This window comes from Podarcis erhardii (assembly GCF_964252035.2).
Source record: "Podarcis erhardii genome assembly, chromosome: 2".
Classification (NCBI taxonomy): Eukaryota; Metazoa; Chordata; class Lepidosauria; order Squamata; family Lacertidae; genus Podarcis; species Podarcis erhardii.
This window is the reverse complement of record NC_138498.1, coordinates 83,883,732-83,902,024: the sequence shown is the minus strand read 5'-3', so window position 1 is coordinate 83,902,024 and position 18,293 is coordinate 83,883,732. Positions and strand designations below refer to the sequence as shown.

General features: G+C 40.9%; 1 protein-coding gene across 6 annotated transcripts in view; it reads right to left on the bottom strand.

The window, feature by feature from the left end:
- The window catches only part of CCDC66 (coiled-coil domain containing 66), a 63,048-nt gene extending 45,026 nt beyond the window's left edge, over positions 1–18,022 (bottom strand). For 4 of the 6 annotated variants that reach the window (XR_014153138.1, XM_081848852.1, XM_081848855.1 and 1 more), the window contains exons 1-13: positions 17,859–18,022; positions 14,949–15,013; positions 13,658–13,683; positions 12,779–13,220; positions 11,416–11,581; positions 9,219–9,322; positions 6,913–7,031; positions 6,329–6,502; positions 5,331–5,462; positions 3,658–3,896; positions 2,580–2,664; positions 1,493–1,654; positions 830–977 (exon numbers count right to left, since the gene is read on the bottom strand). Coding sequence is in view for 5 of the 6 variants with exons in the window: in XM_081848852.1 (XP_081704978.1) it covers positions 830–977; positions 1,493–1,654; positions 2,580–2,664; positions 3,658–3,896; positions 5,331–5,462; positions 6,329–6,502; positions 6,913–7,031; positions 9,219–9,322; positions 11,416–11,581; positions 12,779–13,220; positions 13,658–13,683; positions 14,949–15,013; positions 17,859–17,869 (1,873 nt within the window). In the remaining variant the exon portion in view is untranslated. The remainder of the gene's footprint in view (positions 1–829; positions 978–1,492; positions 1,655–2,579; positions 2,665–3,657; positions 3,897–5,330; positions 5,463–6,328; positions 6,503–6,912; positions 7,032–9,218; positions 9,323–11,415; positions 11,582–12,778; positions 13,221–13,657; positions 13,684–14,948; positions 15,014–17,858) is intronic. The other 2 variants (XM_081848853.1, XM_081848854.1) reach the window with 2 other exon arrangements.
- Between the last annotated feature and the right edge of the window lie 271 nt (positions 18,023–18,293).

The following is an 18,293-nucleotide window of genomic DNA, read 5'->3' as shown; positions in this document are numbered from 1 at the left end:
CATCCTGACTATAGAGTCAGTCTGAAATTTCATCATGGAAGTTCGGGAAATAAAGGAGGCCACCAAGAGATGCAGATTCCCCCCCATCCAAAAATTATCCATGGATAAACTTTTCCTGTGTTTTTTCAAGGCTTTTTGGAGCAGTATGTTTCCCTTTTATATGGTTCTTCCGGTGCTCCTGCAAAACGAACAAAACCCAGAACTTCTGGGTCTTTACAGTAAGAGCCTAAGCAGCCAGCCAGTGACATAAGGGCACCATATAGCCAGAATTGAGGAGAAACAGAGGGCTCTAATCACTCTCACTGTGACAGGGTGGAGATGGGAGGAAAGTGAATGTACCCTCGTGGGCAGAAAAAGGTTCCCAACATCTTCCCTGTCCTCTTCACATCCCTCCTGAGAAAACTGCTAAAGAGTGGAGGCAGACATTTTAGGAGGGGTGAAAGTGTTTGTGAAATTCAGCCGTTTGTTTTGGCTCTCACTGAACCAGTCTGACTGAGGATATGTTAAATATCTCTTGTGTCAGGTTTTACATATATGCAGTATATCCAAGATAACGTGAAAGGGAAACTTGTACTTCAGAATTTCTAAGGGCCTGAAAAAAACTTCCAATTTCACTTAATGAACTAAGGATTATAAATAACCAAACTTCAAGAATGAAAGAACTACTACGCCATCAATGTGCATGGCATTTTATAGGCCGAAAAAGGTTCCCCACCTGCATGGCAACTAGGGGGTTGTGCCAAAAGCTTTATGGAAAGGTGGATTTTTGAAAATATTCTATCAACAAATCAACTCTGTCAAACCCACACCATTTAAACCTGATACTTACCACCACCAATATTCTTCTGCAGTTTGGAAATATCATGCCCCTTCTGAGCCAAATCTTTAATGCGCTGTTCCTGTTTTAACCTCTGCGCCAGCTCTTGAGCTTTTTGCATTGTCTGGTATAGCTCATTTGTTTTAACAGTCATTATCTCCTAAATGATAAAGGAAATATACATATAAGAACATTTATTTAGGAAGGAACCAAGACAGAATCTTGAACTACATACCTCTACGACTTGCATATTATGTGAGCTTTTCAAAAACAGGAATGTGAACATCTCTATATACTGAGAAATGGGGGGGAGTAGATTTTACTTGTAACCATACCTAGCAACAACTAAGGTGGCTTGGTTTCTCAGCATGTGAGGGCTGAGCTGTGAGCAGCAGTCTGAGGTGAGCTGAGAACCAGAATCCACAGGACAAGCCTGTAGTTGGAAATGAAGATTAAGTCAGCACCAAAGGAAAAGCCAAGAGGCTGGGTTACAGAGCAAGCCAGAAGGTAAGATTGATTAAAGGTTATAGGAACAAACCAGAGCTTGGGAGGACCTTTTTGCTCAAGCAAGGTGCAATAGGAAAAGAAAGCCTTATTCTCCTTCCTGTCCAGGAGAATTCAGTAGCCAGCCTGAATGGGCAGGGTCTGCCAAGGACCTGAAGATACTAAACCTACCTCTTTTTGCTTTTGTTTGAGCAGATCATCTTCAAATTGCTTCTTCATTAGCTCCTGCTCTTTTGCAAGTCGGCGCTCTTCTTCTTGTTCTTCTTGTTTCCTTTGTTCCTCTTCAAGTTGTTTTTTCTTCCGCTTTTCCTCCACTTGAGCCATTATGGCTTTCTAGAAAAATCAAATTGATGATAAAACGCTCTTAGGAATTAGGGATCAAATATGATTTAGAAAAAATCCTCTAAATGTTATACTTTTTGGAATTATTTACTAATATATATTTTTCTATCTGTTTTCTTATTGTATCATTACCATAAGTTGTTGTTGTTTTTTAATTCCTACAACTGGATTATGACTAAAAGTACTATGTTTATCTAGGACTAGGGGCTTTTAAAACACAACATAGCAAGATATCCCAATTTTTCAGCTCCAAAAGTCAGAGAAACATTTTCAGACCTATATTGTAGTGTTTTGACATGTGGCTAAATAAAAGGCTTAAGGGTAACACAGGAAAAATATATCCTTGACTTATTTTCATATATGAGAGGCATTTTGAAATGGATGAATTTTCAAACTTAGCTATATTTTTCAATATTATTGTATATTTTTCACTATGTTGTAACTTGTTCTGCACCTTGGGATGAATGGTAGGATAGAAATGCTATAAAGAAATAAATAAAACAATGTTTCAAATATTGAAAGTGATTTCTTCTAAGAAAAATGAAAATTCCATTCAACTAGTTTAATTTCCTTTGCTGTTCTTTTCTTTAATATGTTAAAGTGTTTTTAATTATTTTTAATGTTTTGTCAGCTGATTGTTTAAGAAGGTTTTTTAAATGATAGACACCTCAAGCTTTTCTTTCTAAAAATCAACTCAATAATACTAAAATCACCACCAGTTTCTTTAATCAGATAAAAGAAAAGAAGCTGTCTGTCATGGTTCTAACTACAATCAAGCCCAACTACATCATTACACTTCCTCCCACTGCTTGTTCAGTTTATGTTGTTGGTCAAGTTTTAATGTTTTCTTCCACTTAATAGAAAAAACAGGAAATTAAACACACACAAAACCCTATATTAGAAGTTAGTGATCTACCTGATGTTCTAATTGTTTTTGCCGTCTCCTTCCTCTCTCCTCAATTTGAGCAGGATCCAGGAGGGCAGTCATTGAGCGAAGGAAACTGTCAACAGAAAAGCATTTAGAGACACAAACATCGTAATTTAAGTAAATATATTGCTACACAACACCCCAGTCTTCACAGCAGTGCAAGACTCCAGGGGTCCAGGCTCTTACCCAGAGTCTGTGCTTCCTTTTGGACAATGAGGCACAGTAGAGACTGTGGTGTCTTTATGATATTTGGTTCATTTGGACAAATATACAACGTGAGCCTAGATGAAGAGAGTGCAGAGCATTCACAGCCCAAGAGGGCCCTGTTCCTTCTATTACTGCAGCCTCTGATTCCAAGGGACCACATATTCCAAGGCCCCTCTCTGCAGCATAAAACAGATTGCTCACCTCATGCTATGTGCTCCCTCTTCAGCTTGCAAAACTAACCCTTTTCCCTCTTTGCTTACTTCATCGCCCACTGCAATTCTACCCCTGTATCCTGAAACACTTGTCTTTTGTCTCTGCTTACTATTTTTCACCTCAGGGAGGGCTTTTCCCATTTTCTGTCCTGCCCAGAGAGTTAATGGGCTAAAGACTGGCCGTCATTGGTCCCTGTGCCTCCAATGACCCACACTCAGCTAGCTCTGCCAAGATGGCCTGGATCATTAGCATAAGCTGAATCTAGGGGTCTCCGTGTCTGGCAAAGTTTAGTCAAACCTAGATTAATTCTAATTTATAATAAATCCAAGAATTGTAGGTAACTTACACCCACAAACTTTGGCCTATAACAATATCAACACATTGTACAGTGTAAAAACCCACCCAGAACATTTCTGCACACCTGTTATTACAGTGACAATATTTAATGTAAATTTTTATTTACTGACTTTTAATGAAATAAAACTCCTCTGAAGAAAATTATTCTAGAGTTTAGCACATAAATAGAGAATGCTAACTAAAACCAAAACAAATGTACTGAACGATTTCCAAAGAGCAAACAGCATTATAATTTATTATACTAATTAAATGTTGGCATCAATTTGGGAAACCCAAGGGGGGCATTCACCTGGCTTTCTGATTTGGCTCTGAAATGTTTCCAATTGCCTTTCCTGAAATCTCCACTTCTGAAGGAGTGAGATGACATGAAGTTGTAGGTGTAAAAGCAGTCTGGTGCTGGGGTTCAGGTAAAAGTTGAAAAATTTCAGGCTGCTTTTTATACGTTGTATTTAAAGGGTATTGTGAAAATGAATTAGCATGATTCCTGAAAGAATCAAAATGCATTGTCCACTTGTCATGCTCTTCACCCTAAAGAAAATTGAAGGAAATATATATATCATTTTTATGCACATCTCAAGTTTTCTGCCAGAAGGCCCTCAAAGCAGCAAACAGTATGAATTACATTCTGTAAAAGTATGCGTGTTGAATTATTATTGTTACTATTTTAAAGGAACTATCTAAAATTTGGGAAACCTGCTTAAGTTAAGACAGTGTGAAGTACTCACATCTGAACTGACCACATCTCAGAGGGAAAACAAACCTTTTAAAACAGAGTTTCACTTACATCACTCATTTTGCCAGTACAGTGGTACCTCAGGTTAAGTACTTAATTCGTTCTGGAGGTCCGTACTTAACCTGAAACTGTTCTTAACCTGAAGAACCATTTTAGCTAATGGGGCCTCCTGCTGCCGCCGCGCCGCCAAAGCACGATTTCTGTTCTCATCCTGAAGCAAAGTTCTTAACCTGAAGCACTATTTCTGGGTTAGCGGAGTCTGTAACCTGAAGCATATGTAACCTGAAGCATATGTAACCTGAGGTACCACTGTATATGTTCTTCCAGGTTGCAAGGTCACCTGACCGAGCTGGTGTTCAACTCCAGTGTGAGTCCCCCTTCCTGCTCCTCCCCCAGAATGCCCATTTTTCAGGTCTTACACCACCTTAAATTCCACCAGGCTCAGATTAGCTGGTTGGGTCCCTTCTGAACCAGGACAGGGAACTTACAGCAGTGTAGTTCAGGTGAGCAGGAACCAGCCGGCTAAACCACTAATCTGTCATATCCTAACTCACTCCTCCCAGCAGAGCTAGGATTAGGTTTATGCCCTCAACAGTAAACTACTGAATGCTTAGAAGCAAATCCCACAGAGATTAATAGGGTTATGAATACTCAACACTATTTAGCATTGCCCTTGTGCTCTCCCATTGTAATTTCTAAAAACATTTCTAAAAACTTGCTGAACATTGGGCTGCAAGTTACTTGGCACTAGGTCCCTTTCTGTAGGACTTTTAAATGTGCATAGTTTTGCACTCACAGCATACACCAGGCATGGGCAGATATTTGGGACTACAATTCCCATCATCCCTAGCTAACAGTACCAGTGGTCAGAGATGATGGGAATTGTAGTCCCAAACATCTGGAGGGCCAGAGTTTGCCTATGCCTGGCATACACAATCATCCAACAGCATATTTCTCCAGCTCCTTGCTGAGGGCGCTAGATACAAATAACTAAATAAATAAATAGCAGAGATATTAAAGAAATGGGTACATGCTACTCCTTCCCTTGCTCTCCCAGCTCTGATATCATGTAGCACAAGGGCTTTACACATCTTATTATATACTTGATGGCCTCACTCATGGAATTCTCCGTTCTCTGGGTAATTTTATTAACTGGGCCAGAGTGAAAGACATGGACAACATAAACCATTTCTCATTTCAAATTATTACCCTTCATAGACCACAGCTACCTTGGATAAATTACACTTTTCTTCAAGTTTTCGTAGTCTGTCAGCTTCTTTTTGTTTATCAAGTTCTTCAAGCCACTTCTTCTGCTGCTCACGTTTTACAGCACTAAAAGGATGCTCTACTGGTGTCGCTTCCTAAAAGAAAAAGGCAACATCTTTTACTTCCATTTACTCTCAGCTTAATCCATTTGATTAGTATTTGGGCTTTACACTATAAAAGTGGGACACTCTGTACATGCATGTGTTTGAATAATCAGAGCAACAATTTTAAAACTGGGTCTTGATCACATCACTGCCATGCGATTTTTAACAGCTGTTTAAGGTCTGCTATTGGCACTATTTATAGTGCATATGGGGACCCCAACACTAGAGGGAGACCAGATTTCTATGGGCTGTAGTTACTGGATGCACATCACATGTGATTCTGTCCTTAAGAAACAGCTAAAATCCATGAGCAATTTCCTGGCTCACAATAAATTTTAAGAGTAGTATTTGGCGAGTGTGTTATCTTCTTTTTTGGAAATGCAGACAAAGTAAAGGGAACACAGTTGTCCCATGATAATTTCCTTATAAAAGTTAAGGCAAGCTGGTTTTATAGAATGGATCCCAGCATAGCATTTCATGTCCTTTTACGTAACTAGAATAAATGACATCTTTCTTAAATATACTTTTGAGTAAAATAATACTAGTATTGTCTTGATAGTTATTAAAATGAAGTCAATTTCAGCCTCCACACATCTAACATTCTAGCACACTGGAGAAATAACATTTCCCAATTGAGAATAGCCTATGACAAAAGGATGGCAGGCAACCCCTCAAGTCTGATCTGACATGTTGGATTCTACTTCCAATCCTAAGAAGGTTAAATAATTCTATCAGTGCCCTCTGAATGATGCCTACTCAGCCAAGCTCATGAAAGCCACATTCCAAAAGCAGAGAAATGCGCTGTCCAAAATTTAAGGTTTTAAAATGTGAAACACTGCATGCAAATAAATTCTTACCCCTAACACAAATGCTGTTCGAATAGCAGCTGGCAAATCAGGAGAACTGAAACTAGAAAATTGTCCAGTTTGGCCACTTGAAACACTGGGTGAAGTTTCACTAGCCTCAGTGGTCAAAGTTCTACAAATGTGGGTATCTTCCGTTGCAGCACTGAAGTCATCTGAAAATGCCATCTACAAACAAAGTATCTTGGTGACTTCAAATGAACTGCTTTTTTCCATTGGTGTTAAAATGTAAACATGTTTCATGCAATTATATATTATTCAATTTTGTCCAGTTAAAAAATACACACACACCCATCACCACCACTGTGCATTAGGCATTACAATTAATTCTAAATGCCTTTGCGAGAGAACGTCATAAAGGGAGAGAAATTTCTTTAAGATGGGCCTGCAAAGATATTTGCAATAGGACATGGAACCTCCAAATTATTTGCCTATTCTCTAAAGATGTATCAGTGTGAACAACTAAGCACAAAAAGGCAGGCATATATTTTAGATAACAGCACAGGATGGAATTACAATATTGGCAAAAATATAAGCAACATTTATTGCATTGAACAAAATGGTTTGTTTATTTCTACCTGAGTCATTTGCCCCTTGTCGAAGCAACAGCTTACTGTATCCATTTTCTGCCTCAGGTGATATTTGGACTCTGTTTCCAAAGTTTCTTTCAGTTTCTTCTTGAAAGCTATCTGTTCATCTTTAAATGAGAGAAATCATCAGTGTAATGTCTCATTGGCTCATTCTGGATGTCACAATATCCACTGTGACAGTGGATCTGCCAGGAATAAGACTGGGCCAGGATCAGTCCTCCCTCTCTGTCACGGCGGCACAGAGATTGAAAGCTTTTGTTTCTGGGTTTTTTTTTTGCTAACTGCAATGTAGCTTTATGTGATGCTGGTTCTAAACAAACCAGTTAAGATTAACCAGTTTGTTAGGTTTAGATGACATGACAAACTACTATTAATCAAAAGCAAGAAGAAAAGGTTCCAAGCTCCTTGCAGGTGCACCAGGGGAAGGAAGGGGCAGTGCATAAATGCATGCCTCGCCTAGGCTCATTCCTGTCATGCTAAATCATGGTTTATCACAATGTGCAAACACAGCCACTAAATACAAATAACCACATTGCCAAAAGGAGAAATATTAAGCTTTAAAAAAAAATAAAGAGTGGTAATCAAATGTGACCATCTGAAAACACAGGGGAATGCATCAGCAGAACAGAGAGGGATGAAATTTTCAATTATCTCCTCTTCCTTCCTGGAGTATCTCATCCCCCTCCCCTCCAAAAAATAATCTGCTCTGTGGGTCCCAACAGTCTAGAGGAGATTTAAAGCGGGGCACAGGCTGCTGGGGGAACCACCAACAATTGCCTCCCCGCTCCACTGATTATTCCCCTACTGTCGGTGAACAGTCATCAGTGAGTGCCACCCAGGGAAATCATAGTGTAACTTAACTAAAAATAACCAGACTTTGACAATTTCTTTTTAAAAACGAGAGAGATTTGCTCTAAGTTCAGAAACTCTCACCAATGGGAAATGATGGCAGGGAATGTAGTAAATAAAAACTGAAGTAAAAAAATGTTTGCCCCCCTCCCAAAAAGCTTAGAATTAAGTGAGTTCTCAAAATCACTGATTAATATTTTAATGTTTTAATGCCCCCCCCCCAAGAATGTTTTGTTTAGAAGGAGAAAAAATGCCCCGTCCTCTAAATTTCAGAGCAGTACAATTTATATAGCACTTTTAGGCTGTGATTCAAAGAACACATATCTTAGAAGCAATCAATAAGAATTACTTCCTGGAAAAGGCACCAATATGTATTTCACCCCCCCCCCCTTGTTAATACTTGGAACCACTCTGCAGAGGTCAGTATTTTTTATCTCCATCTTACATATGGAGAACAATGAAGAATCTACCCATAACCAGAGAAGAAACCATTTACTCAGTTTGACAAAGTTCTTTGTGCAATTGCTAAGTGAACTGCATGCAGGGGCCCCATTCCCTACTTATACAGGCTTTAACCATTGGAAGCCTACTAAAGCCCCATTCCAGTTTGGTCCTTCCACACCTTCCATTTGCACTGGGGTAAAATTGCCTTATGGGGATGCAGGTGGCACTGTGGTCTAAACCACAGAGCTGAGAGTTTTCCAACTGGAAGGTTGGCGGTTCGAATCCCCCTGACAGTGTAAGCTCCCGTTGCTCGGCCCCAGCTCCTGCCCACCTGGCAGTTCGAAAGCACGTCAAAGTGCAAGTAGATAAATAGGTACTGCTCCGGTGGGAAGGTAAATGGTATTTCCGTGCGCTGCTCTGGTTTGCCAGAAGTGGCTTAGTCATGCTGGCCACATGACCCGGAAGCTGTCTGCGGACAAACGCTTGACTCCCTTGGCCTATAGAGCGAGATGATCACCACAATCCCAGAGTCATCTGCGACTGGACCTAACGGTCAGGGGTACCTTTACCTTTACTAAAATTGCCTTTGGAACTTGCAATTTACTTCTAAATAAACCATTCACACTAACTGACTGAATGGCATTGCATCTAATATGGCGCTAAGTGGAAATTTAAACAGTCACTGTGGTTCAGTCTTGTAGTTACAACAGTATGAAGGCTTATAAAAATCACATATATTTTAGATAACAGTTATTTTTATTTGCTTGACACATACAACTAAGTGGGGAGAAATGAAAATGTTTAAACGTCAAGGTCCTTTACTTTAAATATTGCATTAATAGCACAAAAAACACCACTATCCTATAAAGCTTGCCTTGCAGATTGATCATGTTCCACCCCCTTGTATACAGTTAACTACAGCAACAATATCTATTTGTAAAATGAGGTGGCTGTTTAACAATTAATTGTACAGTATAGAAATGCAGTTAATTACACTGTACCTAGTTCCTTCTTCCACTGAGACTTCTTCGCATCTAATAAGGTTTTGTCCCTTTCTCTTTCTCCCAAAGCACTAAATATATCAGCTGGTTTCCACGAATTCCTGCTGAAGAAAATCAAAGATGTTTTAAAGCTCAGTTATTAAAGTAACTGCTAATCATATTGACTCTAGATTTTGCTCTCCAGCTGGAAGTGGGGATGAGGCTACTTTTATGATTCTCCCCACCAGCCTCAGCCAGCCTAGCAGTACTTAGCACCATCTCTCACCCTGTTCCAGGATGCTGAGGAGAGGGGAAATGGTTAAAGGTAGTTCCCCCTGTAGTATCTCTCCACTGCATGAAAAGCCTTCCTGGAAGGTGAAGTCTGAATCCAACCCTTTGAGAATGATAGAATCAGAGCTGGGAGACTCCAGACAGGTTCATGTTGATATAATCCTTACAGCACTTCCAACTTGGTACAGGGTATATCAAATACAGTGGTACCTCGGGTTACATACGCTTCAGGTTACATACGCTTCAAGTTACAGACTCCACTAACCCAGAAATAGTGCTTCAGGTTAAGAACTTTGCTTCAGGATGAGAACAGAAATCGGCAGCAGGAGGCCCCATTAGCTAAAGTGGTGCTTCAGGTTAAGAACAGTTTTAGGTTAAGCACAGACCTCCAGAACGAATTAAGTACTTAACCTGAGGTACCACTGTACAGTATCTTTTGACTAGCTACTTGCCTAGTAACTCCCCACTAAAGAAAGAGACTAAGGCTGTATTCCTAACCCCACTTAACTCTGAATAAGCCCCACTGAATCCAACAGGACTTATGTCCATGTACAAATGATTGCCATTGCACTGTAAATATTTGACTAAAAGATAAAGGACCAAATAAAACTAGTGTCTATGTTCATTTGCATAATATCCTCAATATCTGCATCCAAGAGCATCTGATCATATGTAGTGTTCAAGTGACCAGCATGTATAGTTTGAGATATAGGCTTGTGTTCAACATAGCGCTAAGGAGATCATTCTTTCAGCGCCAGAATTTCTGCTTGCCTGACAGAATGCTCTCCCCTCTCCTCTCCCTGCATGCTGTTTAGGGTGTTTGCCCAACCTTCCTCAGTAGATTTGGGGAGGAGATGGGAGAAACTCCCATTGCACTAGTGGGCATCCTTGCACTGGCTTCTGTTAGCACGAGTTAGATGACAAAGCCCCATAGGTTTTCATGCAAGTATTCCTATATCATTCTATAGGGCTGGGCACTATATACAGTGGTGCCTCGCAAGACGAAATTAATCCATTCCGTGAGGCTCTTCGTATAGCGAAGCAAGCCCATTGACAGTTTAGCAGATTAGCGCTATTAGCGGTTTAGCGGCTTTTAGCGGATCAGCTCATAAGCGGCTTATCAGCGGATCAGGCTTATGAAAATGAGGTTATGAAACTATATGTGTGTGTTTGTTTTTGTTTGATGATGTGTGTATGTTGTATCGTTTTAAAATTGGAAAATTAATAAAAATTGGTTTGTTTTTTTTTTAAAAAAAGATAAGCGGCTTATCAGCGGATCAGCTGATAAGCGGCTTAGGGCTTAGGGAAAGGGGGAAAAAGGGGAAAAAACCCGCAGGAACTCGCAAGACATTTTCGTCTTGCGAAGCAAGCCCATAGGGAAATTCGTTTTGCGAAGCGCCTCCAAAACGGAAAACCCTTTCGTCTAGCAGGTTTTCCGTCTTGCGAGGCGTTCGTCTTGCGGGGCACCACTGTACCGTATTCGCCCGAATATAAGCTGCACATTTAAAACTGGAGGGGGGAAGTGAAAAAAAGAAAAAATACCCGAATATAAGCCGCTCCATTCCTCGCTGCTCCTGGCTGCATACTGGGCAGGGGGGGAGCCGGGCTATGTTGCCAGCGGCCTTTCCCCTTCCTCTCTCTCTCCCCCTTCCTGGCCTTGGGGGAGAGAATGGGGGACTATGCGCGCTCCTGGCGCTGTTGGCCTCGCACTCCTGGCTGCATACCATAAAGTTGTGAATATAAGCCGCACTTAAACTTTTCATGGTCAGAATTTGGGGGGAAAGTGTGTCTTATATTCGGGCCAATACGGTATTATGCTGTGTAAAAGGGTCTATCCACTGTACATCATGAAGCAGTCTTTTTCAAAGCATTCATATTATTTAAAAAATTCAAATAATCTGAATTTGAGTTTAAAAGACCTACATACGCGATAGCTTTCTGTTCAGCCTGCTTGGATGTTCCTTGGTTTTTGTTTGAAATGAAACTATGTTCACTTGGAACAGATGGAACTTCACCAGCCTTTTGGAGTAATCCCATTATGTTTTCTTCTGTGGTCTGATCAGCAGGAATGTTGCTATCTGCACTGCTTGTTACTAGAAAAGAAAAAGTACCATTGAAAATTAATGCTGCGGTAGATTTTGTCCTTATTTCCTAGCCTATGTACAATCCTTTCAGAAACCATTAAAAGACAGCTAAATTACATTTAGGGTTACAACCAATGTTGCTGTTTTTACTTAAGGGAGATATCCCTAAATCCCTTTTCTGATGAAACTGTGATGCCAAGACTTCTAACCATATTTACTTGTAAATGAAACATTGGTGCATTAATACGTTTTTGGAATATTCAGCATACTTATGCCTGTGAACCAACTCACAGTTACTTTTTAAACTCTGAATTTAAATGGAAAAATTCAAGTACATTACATTGCCATCTATTGTGAAGGGCACATAAAAACAGAAGCAGGGACCTAATCCTTCCCATTTAATGATGATGTAGATTATTGCAGGAAAGCCTGCAAAATCAAACCAGCTCTGAAGTTGAAAGCAGGCACAAATATAAACTAGATACTATTTTCATCACAAGTGTAAAGTACCATTAAGCTCTATGAGTGGCTAGTTACAAACCTAGAGCCACTTACTTGGGAATAAGTACCACTTAACACATGGGACATACAGCTGATTAGACAGTAATTTGACTGTATTGTAAGAATGCATTTTCAGACCTTTCTCCAACCTAGCAAAGTTTTATGTCAGTCAGAATCTGGTAAGGTAGGAAGCACAAGGTATATTAGTTGGTACTAAGAACTTACATGATTTAACTTGGTTGAGTGGGAAAGACCTATTTTATAACTTTTATTCACAGAAATAAGAGCAATATTTTTAAAAGTTTACACCAAAATGAATTCAGATAAATGCAAATAACTTCTGAAAACCAGTCTACTATACTGTGAATAAGTACAGTACAAATTAGATAATACAGTATTCCATATCAGACCTTTAGGAGGACATCACAACAAGAATCAAACTGCATTAAGATCTAAATTTAAATGAAACATGACTTCTTTCCTAAGCCCAAACAATGGACCATATATTTCACTAAATAAATAATATGGCTATGAGAACCACTGAAAAGCCATTCAACACTAAAATAATTTTCTAGTTTTTGATCCAACAGTGGCTTATTTGATCATTTTATTTTGATGTAAGCATCTCATTACTTTCCAAGCATCAGGCTTATTTTAAAGTAATCAGAAAATAATTTGGTTCTGTGTAGAAAATAAATATCTTACTTCTTTTTTCCTTCTTTTCATCCTGAAGCTGAGAGGTTCCTGTAGTTGCTTCTTTTACAGCCATCAAAATCTGTTCAAGCTGCTGTTGTGTTAAACATACCAAATTGTCCCTTAGCTCCTCAACGGAAACAGGATGTTTTTTGAGCTTCTTGTTTGATTCTGGAGGTTTCTTAATTGAAATTCTGGTGTTACCTGGCTTCGCAGTTGTGTTGTCTTTTTGAATGATAAAGGTGCTGTCTTTATTGCAAGGTTCTTTGGATGAATCCTTAGTAGATATCAAAGTTTCACTATTTTTCCCATCTTTTGTCAGGGACAGTCTTGATCCCACTTTCTGTTTTGTAAAACATTCACTCTTTTCACAGGAAGTGTGCAATGATTTCAGAATATGCCCATTCTGTTTTGTTCTCAATGTGTGTTTAAATGTTTTGTTTTTATTACACATCTGTTAAGACAACAATAATGAGCTTATTAGAACACCCTCCAAAAACTGTAGCTGTTTTCCTAAGCCATGCTAATGAAATGGTTTTTAGTTGTTTCAGCCAAGGAAGTAGGTCTGCTCTTGAAAAATTAATTTTAGAATTACAGCCTATTTCAAAGGAGGCTGTACTGGAGAAACACAAGAGGTTCAAGCAGAAATTTCTTTAATCTGTTATTCTCAACTCAATACTAAAACAAATGCTAGCATGTGAACTAATTTAAAGGCCATTTGACCAGAATCCAATGAAACTTACAAGTAATTCTGCATGCCCAAGAGGGCTTTAAATTGGGGTCTTTCAAAAAGCCATCCAATTCATGCAACTGACATTGGAGACTGACTTTACATGGGGAATGCAAAATCAGCTTACGCAAAATAAAAAGTACACTTTTAAGAAAACTTACCTTTACACTTGGTTTGGATTTACTCACTGTGAAAGAAAAATACATAAGAATGAGAACAAGGTCTAGGTCAACGTCAGCTTATAACAGGGGAAATGATATCAGCTGGAAAAAATATCAGTGGCAGTGTGGCTAAACCCCTTATGTGCAAAGAGAACAAGCACTAGATGAGGTGCTCCTCCATTGCTCATTTGTGCCCTCCTCTTCCTTTTGTGCTCTAACTTAAGCATTAAGTTACATTAAACCAGAGTCCCAGTCATGTCTGAGCCAGAGAAATCTGGCTTAATGCCAGCTAACAAACCAGGAAAATAAGCCAGAATTGGTTAACTGGGGAGCTTATTCTCAAGTAACTATGAATGACTGTAGTCTTAACATTTTTGTAAAATTCCTGTACACCCAAATTAATTATTACTTTATTTATTATACAGTGGTGCCTCGCAAGACGAAAAGAATCCGTTCCGCGAGTCTCTTCGTCTTGCGGTTTTTTTGTCTTGCGAAGCAAGCCCATTAGAGGTTTAGCGGATCAGCTGTTAAGCGGCTTAGCTGATAAGCGGCTTAGCGGCTTAGAAAATGGGGGGGAAAGGAAAAAAAACCCGCAGGAACTCACAAGACATTTTCGTCTTGCAAAGCAAGCCCATAGGAAATTCGTTTTGCGAAGCACCTCCAAAACGGAAAACCCTTTCGTCTAGCGGGTTTTCCGTCTTGCGAGGCATTCGTCTTGCGGGGCACCGCTGTAGTTATTTGTCTCTCATTTTTTTTAAAAAAACACAAAGCGACCTACATTTTTTATTTTAAAAAAATCCAAATACTGGTGAATACTGGTCTCTACAGTCACAGCATGCATTGCAATCTTGCAATGGTTTTACTTCACCCCCCAAAGGCGCACCCCTCCATTGTCTCCTGAGACAAATGGATGCCAACAATACCAAGTGTGGCTGTTAGTCCACCTAGGCCAGAGTTGTCTACTCTTGACAGGCACTGCTCTTCAGTTTCAGGCATAAAGCCTGCTATACAATTCTTTTAACTGGAAATGCTAGGGACTGAACCTGGGAAAGCACATACTCTACCACTGAACTATAGTCACTCCCTGAGAACTACACCTGTTGTGTTCTGTGAATTGTGGCCAGTGTCTTCACAATGCCTATGTGCTGGTGTAATCAAACCACAGTAGTTTGTGGTTTGAATAGAACACATCTCACGCATGTATTTAAAAGTCTGTTATGAAACTCATTTTGTCTATACAAAGACTGTAGTAAATCTTAATATTGACCATTATACATAAAAGTAATCATACCACAAGGCGCCACTATCAGTCTAGGTTTTCCATCCAGTATTTCAGTTTCAAGCTTTAAACCATCCCTGCAATATAAAAGAAAGTAAAATGTGTCTATAATTGCAATTTTGACGGGGGAAGACAGAGCATAAATTTTAAACAGTAATTATGAACCAATGACACCCATTTCCAATTTAAATATTGTCACAACAGTAAAGATATAAACTAAACACTGCCATCAAACGAAACACTGCCATTAAAGAGCAAAAGGGAGAAGATGGAAACTTGATGCACCTTATAAGCAAATGTGGGCACATGGAGTAGAACAGGACACCCTCTCCAACACAGCACCATCTCCTGAGACTACTGTAGCCACTGTAACATTCTAGGCCCAGCCAAGTCAACCGGGTCAGAGGGATAGAACTAGAGATTGGGCTATCACAGAGGGGGCTCTATGATAGTCCCTTCCTGGCACAAGTTTTTGAGACAGCTCATCTGTTTTCCTTCGCTTTTAATTGAAAAGTTTTGTTCTGAAGTCTGTTTCCAGAGGATTTATTGGGCATTTACTGAATTGTATACAGTAAATCCACAACTTACACACATTGAAGTTGTGCACATTCAGCTTTATGCAGGCGGTGAAAATAAATAAATAAATAAATAGGGAGCAGAAAGGGGGTGGGTGTCAGGGGGGGAAAACTTTGGGAATCCCAACTGCCACTGAGCCCAATGTGTATTGACTATACATTATTTTGGCTTTAGGCACAATCCACGGAACATAATCCCACTTAAATTGCAAGCTTACTGTATTTAAATTCTGCAACATGTTTTTAATGTTTTACATTTTATTAGAAAAAGTATATAAGTTATATGTAAGCCAGCTTGGTATGGCTAGTCTTGAAAGGCTGCTTAGAAATACTGGAAATAAAGGACAGCATGTTCAGTGGTAAAGAAACCCACTGGTTGTAGCTCCAATCCATTTCCCAGCATAACTCATCCACCAGGGTGACCATCCCTAAACCAGGCATGAAACCAGATTAGAACAGAAAAGAGGGGCTGCAACCTGAACTCCCCACCCCCACCTCATGGACCATTTTGACAGACGGGCAGAGCCACCAACCGGTAAATCACCCAACATCACCATGAAGTCAGATGGCGTAACGTCAAAGGAAACAATGGGAGTGTGCTCCCTATTCTTTTATTTCTTCCTTGGATTCAAACTGTACTGGCAAAGGAAGATCCAAGCACCACTTGAAGAAGCAATGACCTCCACTTGGTAACTCTGGTCAGCTGCAGGCTTGTGGTCAGCACTGAATATGAATTCAGGGATGAATGCAAGTCTCACTTGCAACTGCTGTTTGCTCCATTTTGGAACCTGCATCAGTTGGGAGCTCCAAGTGGAGCTGATTATTCAATGATCTGCATTTGGTGCCATATTTAAAAGGAGGAACTATTTTGAGCACACTCTAATGCTCCTGGTTGTTCCCTGCTGCTGTAGTGTTACCTGCCCCACACCTGATGTTAGGTGTGGGACAGGTGGGCACAGCTTGGGCCATCAATGACTGAAGGTTTTCCTCCATTAACTGCTGCTCACCAGTTCCCAAGTTGGCAACCTTACACATAACAGCCTAAATCCAGCACGGGTATTAGGCATATCTAAATAGATTTATTTTAATGGCCTCTGGGAAATCTAGCTGTGTTAGATTGGGGGTAGTGTAAACATTTAAAAAGCCTGCTGGATCAGATCAAAGTCCCATGTAGTTAACCTTGGACAAACATGGGAAGTTTGCAAGCAGAACCTGAGCACATTATTATTATTCTTAGTTGTAGCAGTAGTATACCACCATTCAGGATAGTTAACAGTATAAAAATACAAGATAAGAACAAAAAAAAAAATAAACAGAAAAAGAAACAAAAAACAACCTCCCCCCCCAAACACATTTAGAAGGATATAGGATGTATCCCCACTTGCAATTCACAAAAACTGGAATTCAGAGGCGAGTTGCCTCCTACAGTGGAGGTAAAATACCGCTATCATGGCTAGTAACCATTGGCAGCTTTATCCTCCGTTAATTTGTCTAATCCCCTTTGAAAGCCACCCGACCTGATGGCCATCACTACATCTTGTGGAAGTGCACATATGTGCAGAAACCTCCTAGCTCCTTTTTATAGCAAATGAGTACAGTGGTACCTCGGGTTAAGTACTTAATTCGTGCCGGAGGTCCGTTCTTAACCTGAAACCGTTCTTAACCTGAAGCACCACTTTAGCTAATGGGGCCTCCTGCTGCTGCCACGCCGCCGGAGCACGATTTCTGTTCTCATCCTGAAGCAAAGTTCTTAACCCGAGGTAATATTTCTGGGTTAGCGGAGTCTATAACCTGAAGCGTATGTAACCTGAAGCGTATGTAACCCGAGGTACCACTAGTAAACCGTGTCACCAAAATTTATCATAAGGTTTTTAGAAGGGAACGCTTTCTAAAATGCGCACTGGTGCGTGTGTGTGTGTGTGTGTGTGTGTATATATATATATATATATATATATATATATATATATATGATGTGTGTGTGTGTGTGTAAGAGAGAGAGAGAATCGCGTGAGCTGGAGGAGTTGTGAGTTGTAAGGCAACCCGGACACGAAGCAGGAGATCTTGAAGCTCCTACAGCACCCATCCTTTGTCCAGGTGTGCACAGATTGTGACACACAGTAACTGGCGGCGGAATAACCTCGTCGGTTATTTCATGGGTGGGAGGCTTCAGGTTCTGAGGTCCGGGGCTTGTGCCTCGTGCCCCCCTCGAGAGGTTCAAAAGGAAGCCTCTCCGTGGTGACCACAAGGAGGGAGCCACGTACATGACACACGCGACTGCCTGCCTGCCTGCCTGCCAGCCACCGACCCACCCACCCACCCAGCGCAGGGAGAAGAGGGCTCTTCTTACCCCAGATTCATGGCTCTTTCCTCCGCTCTGTACGGCAGGCACAGAAACCCAGGAGGGACTCAGCAGCAGGGCGGCGGCAGCAGGAGGAGGAGGAGGAGGCGCACAGAGCAGCCCCTCGGGGACACTGAGCCTGGGCTGATCCCTGCTTAATGTGTGTACGTCGGTTGCTGCTACCGCACAATGAGAGGGGAGCTGATAGGGCCAGGGCCGCTGCGGACTTCTCGCCAATGAGCTGTGCTTACACTCAGCGGGTCGCGCTGCCTGGCTGCGAGGCATTGTGGGAGTTGGAGTCCGGCCGAATCTTGAGGGCTTCCCCTCCCCTCCTTTTCCTCCTTCCCGCCCGCTTTCCTTCCCGCTCTCGCGTGGCGCGCGTAACGGGAGGCGGAGAGCAAGAAGCCGTTAGGAGGCGCGCGCGTCCCCCCCCCCCCGCACCTC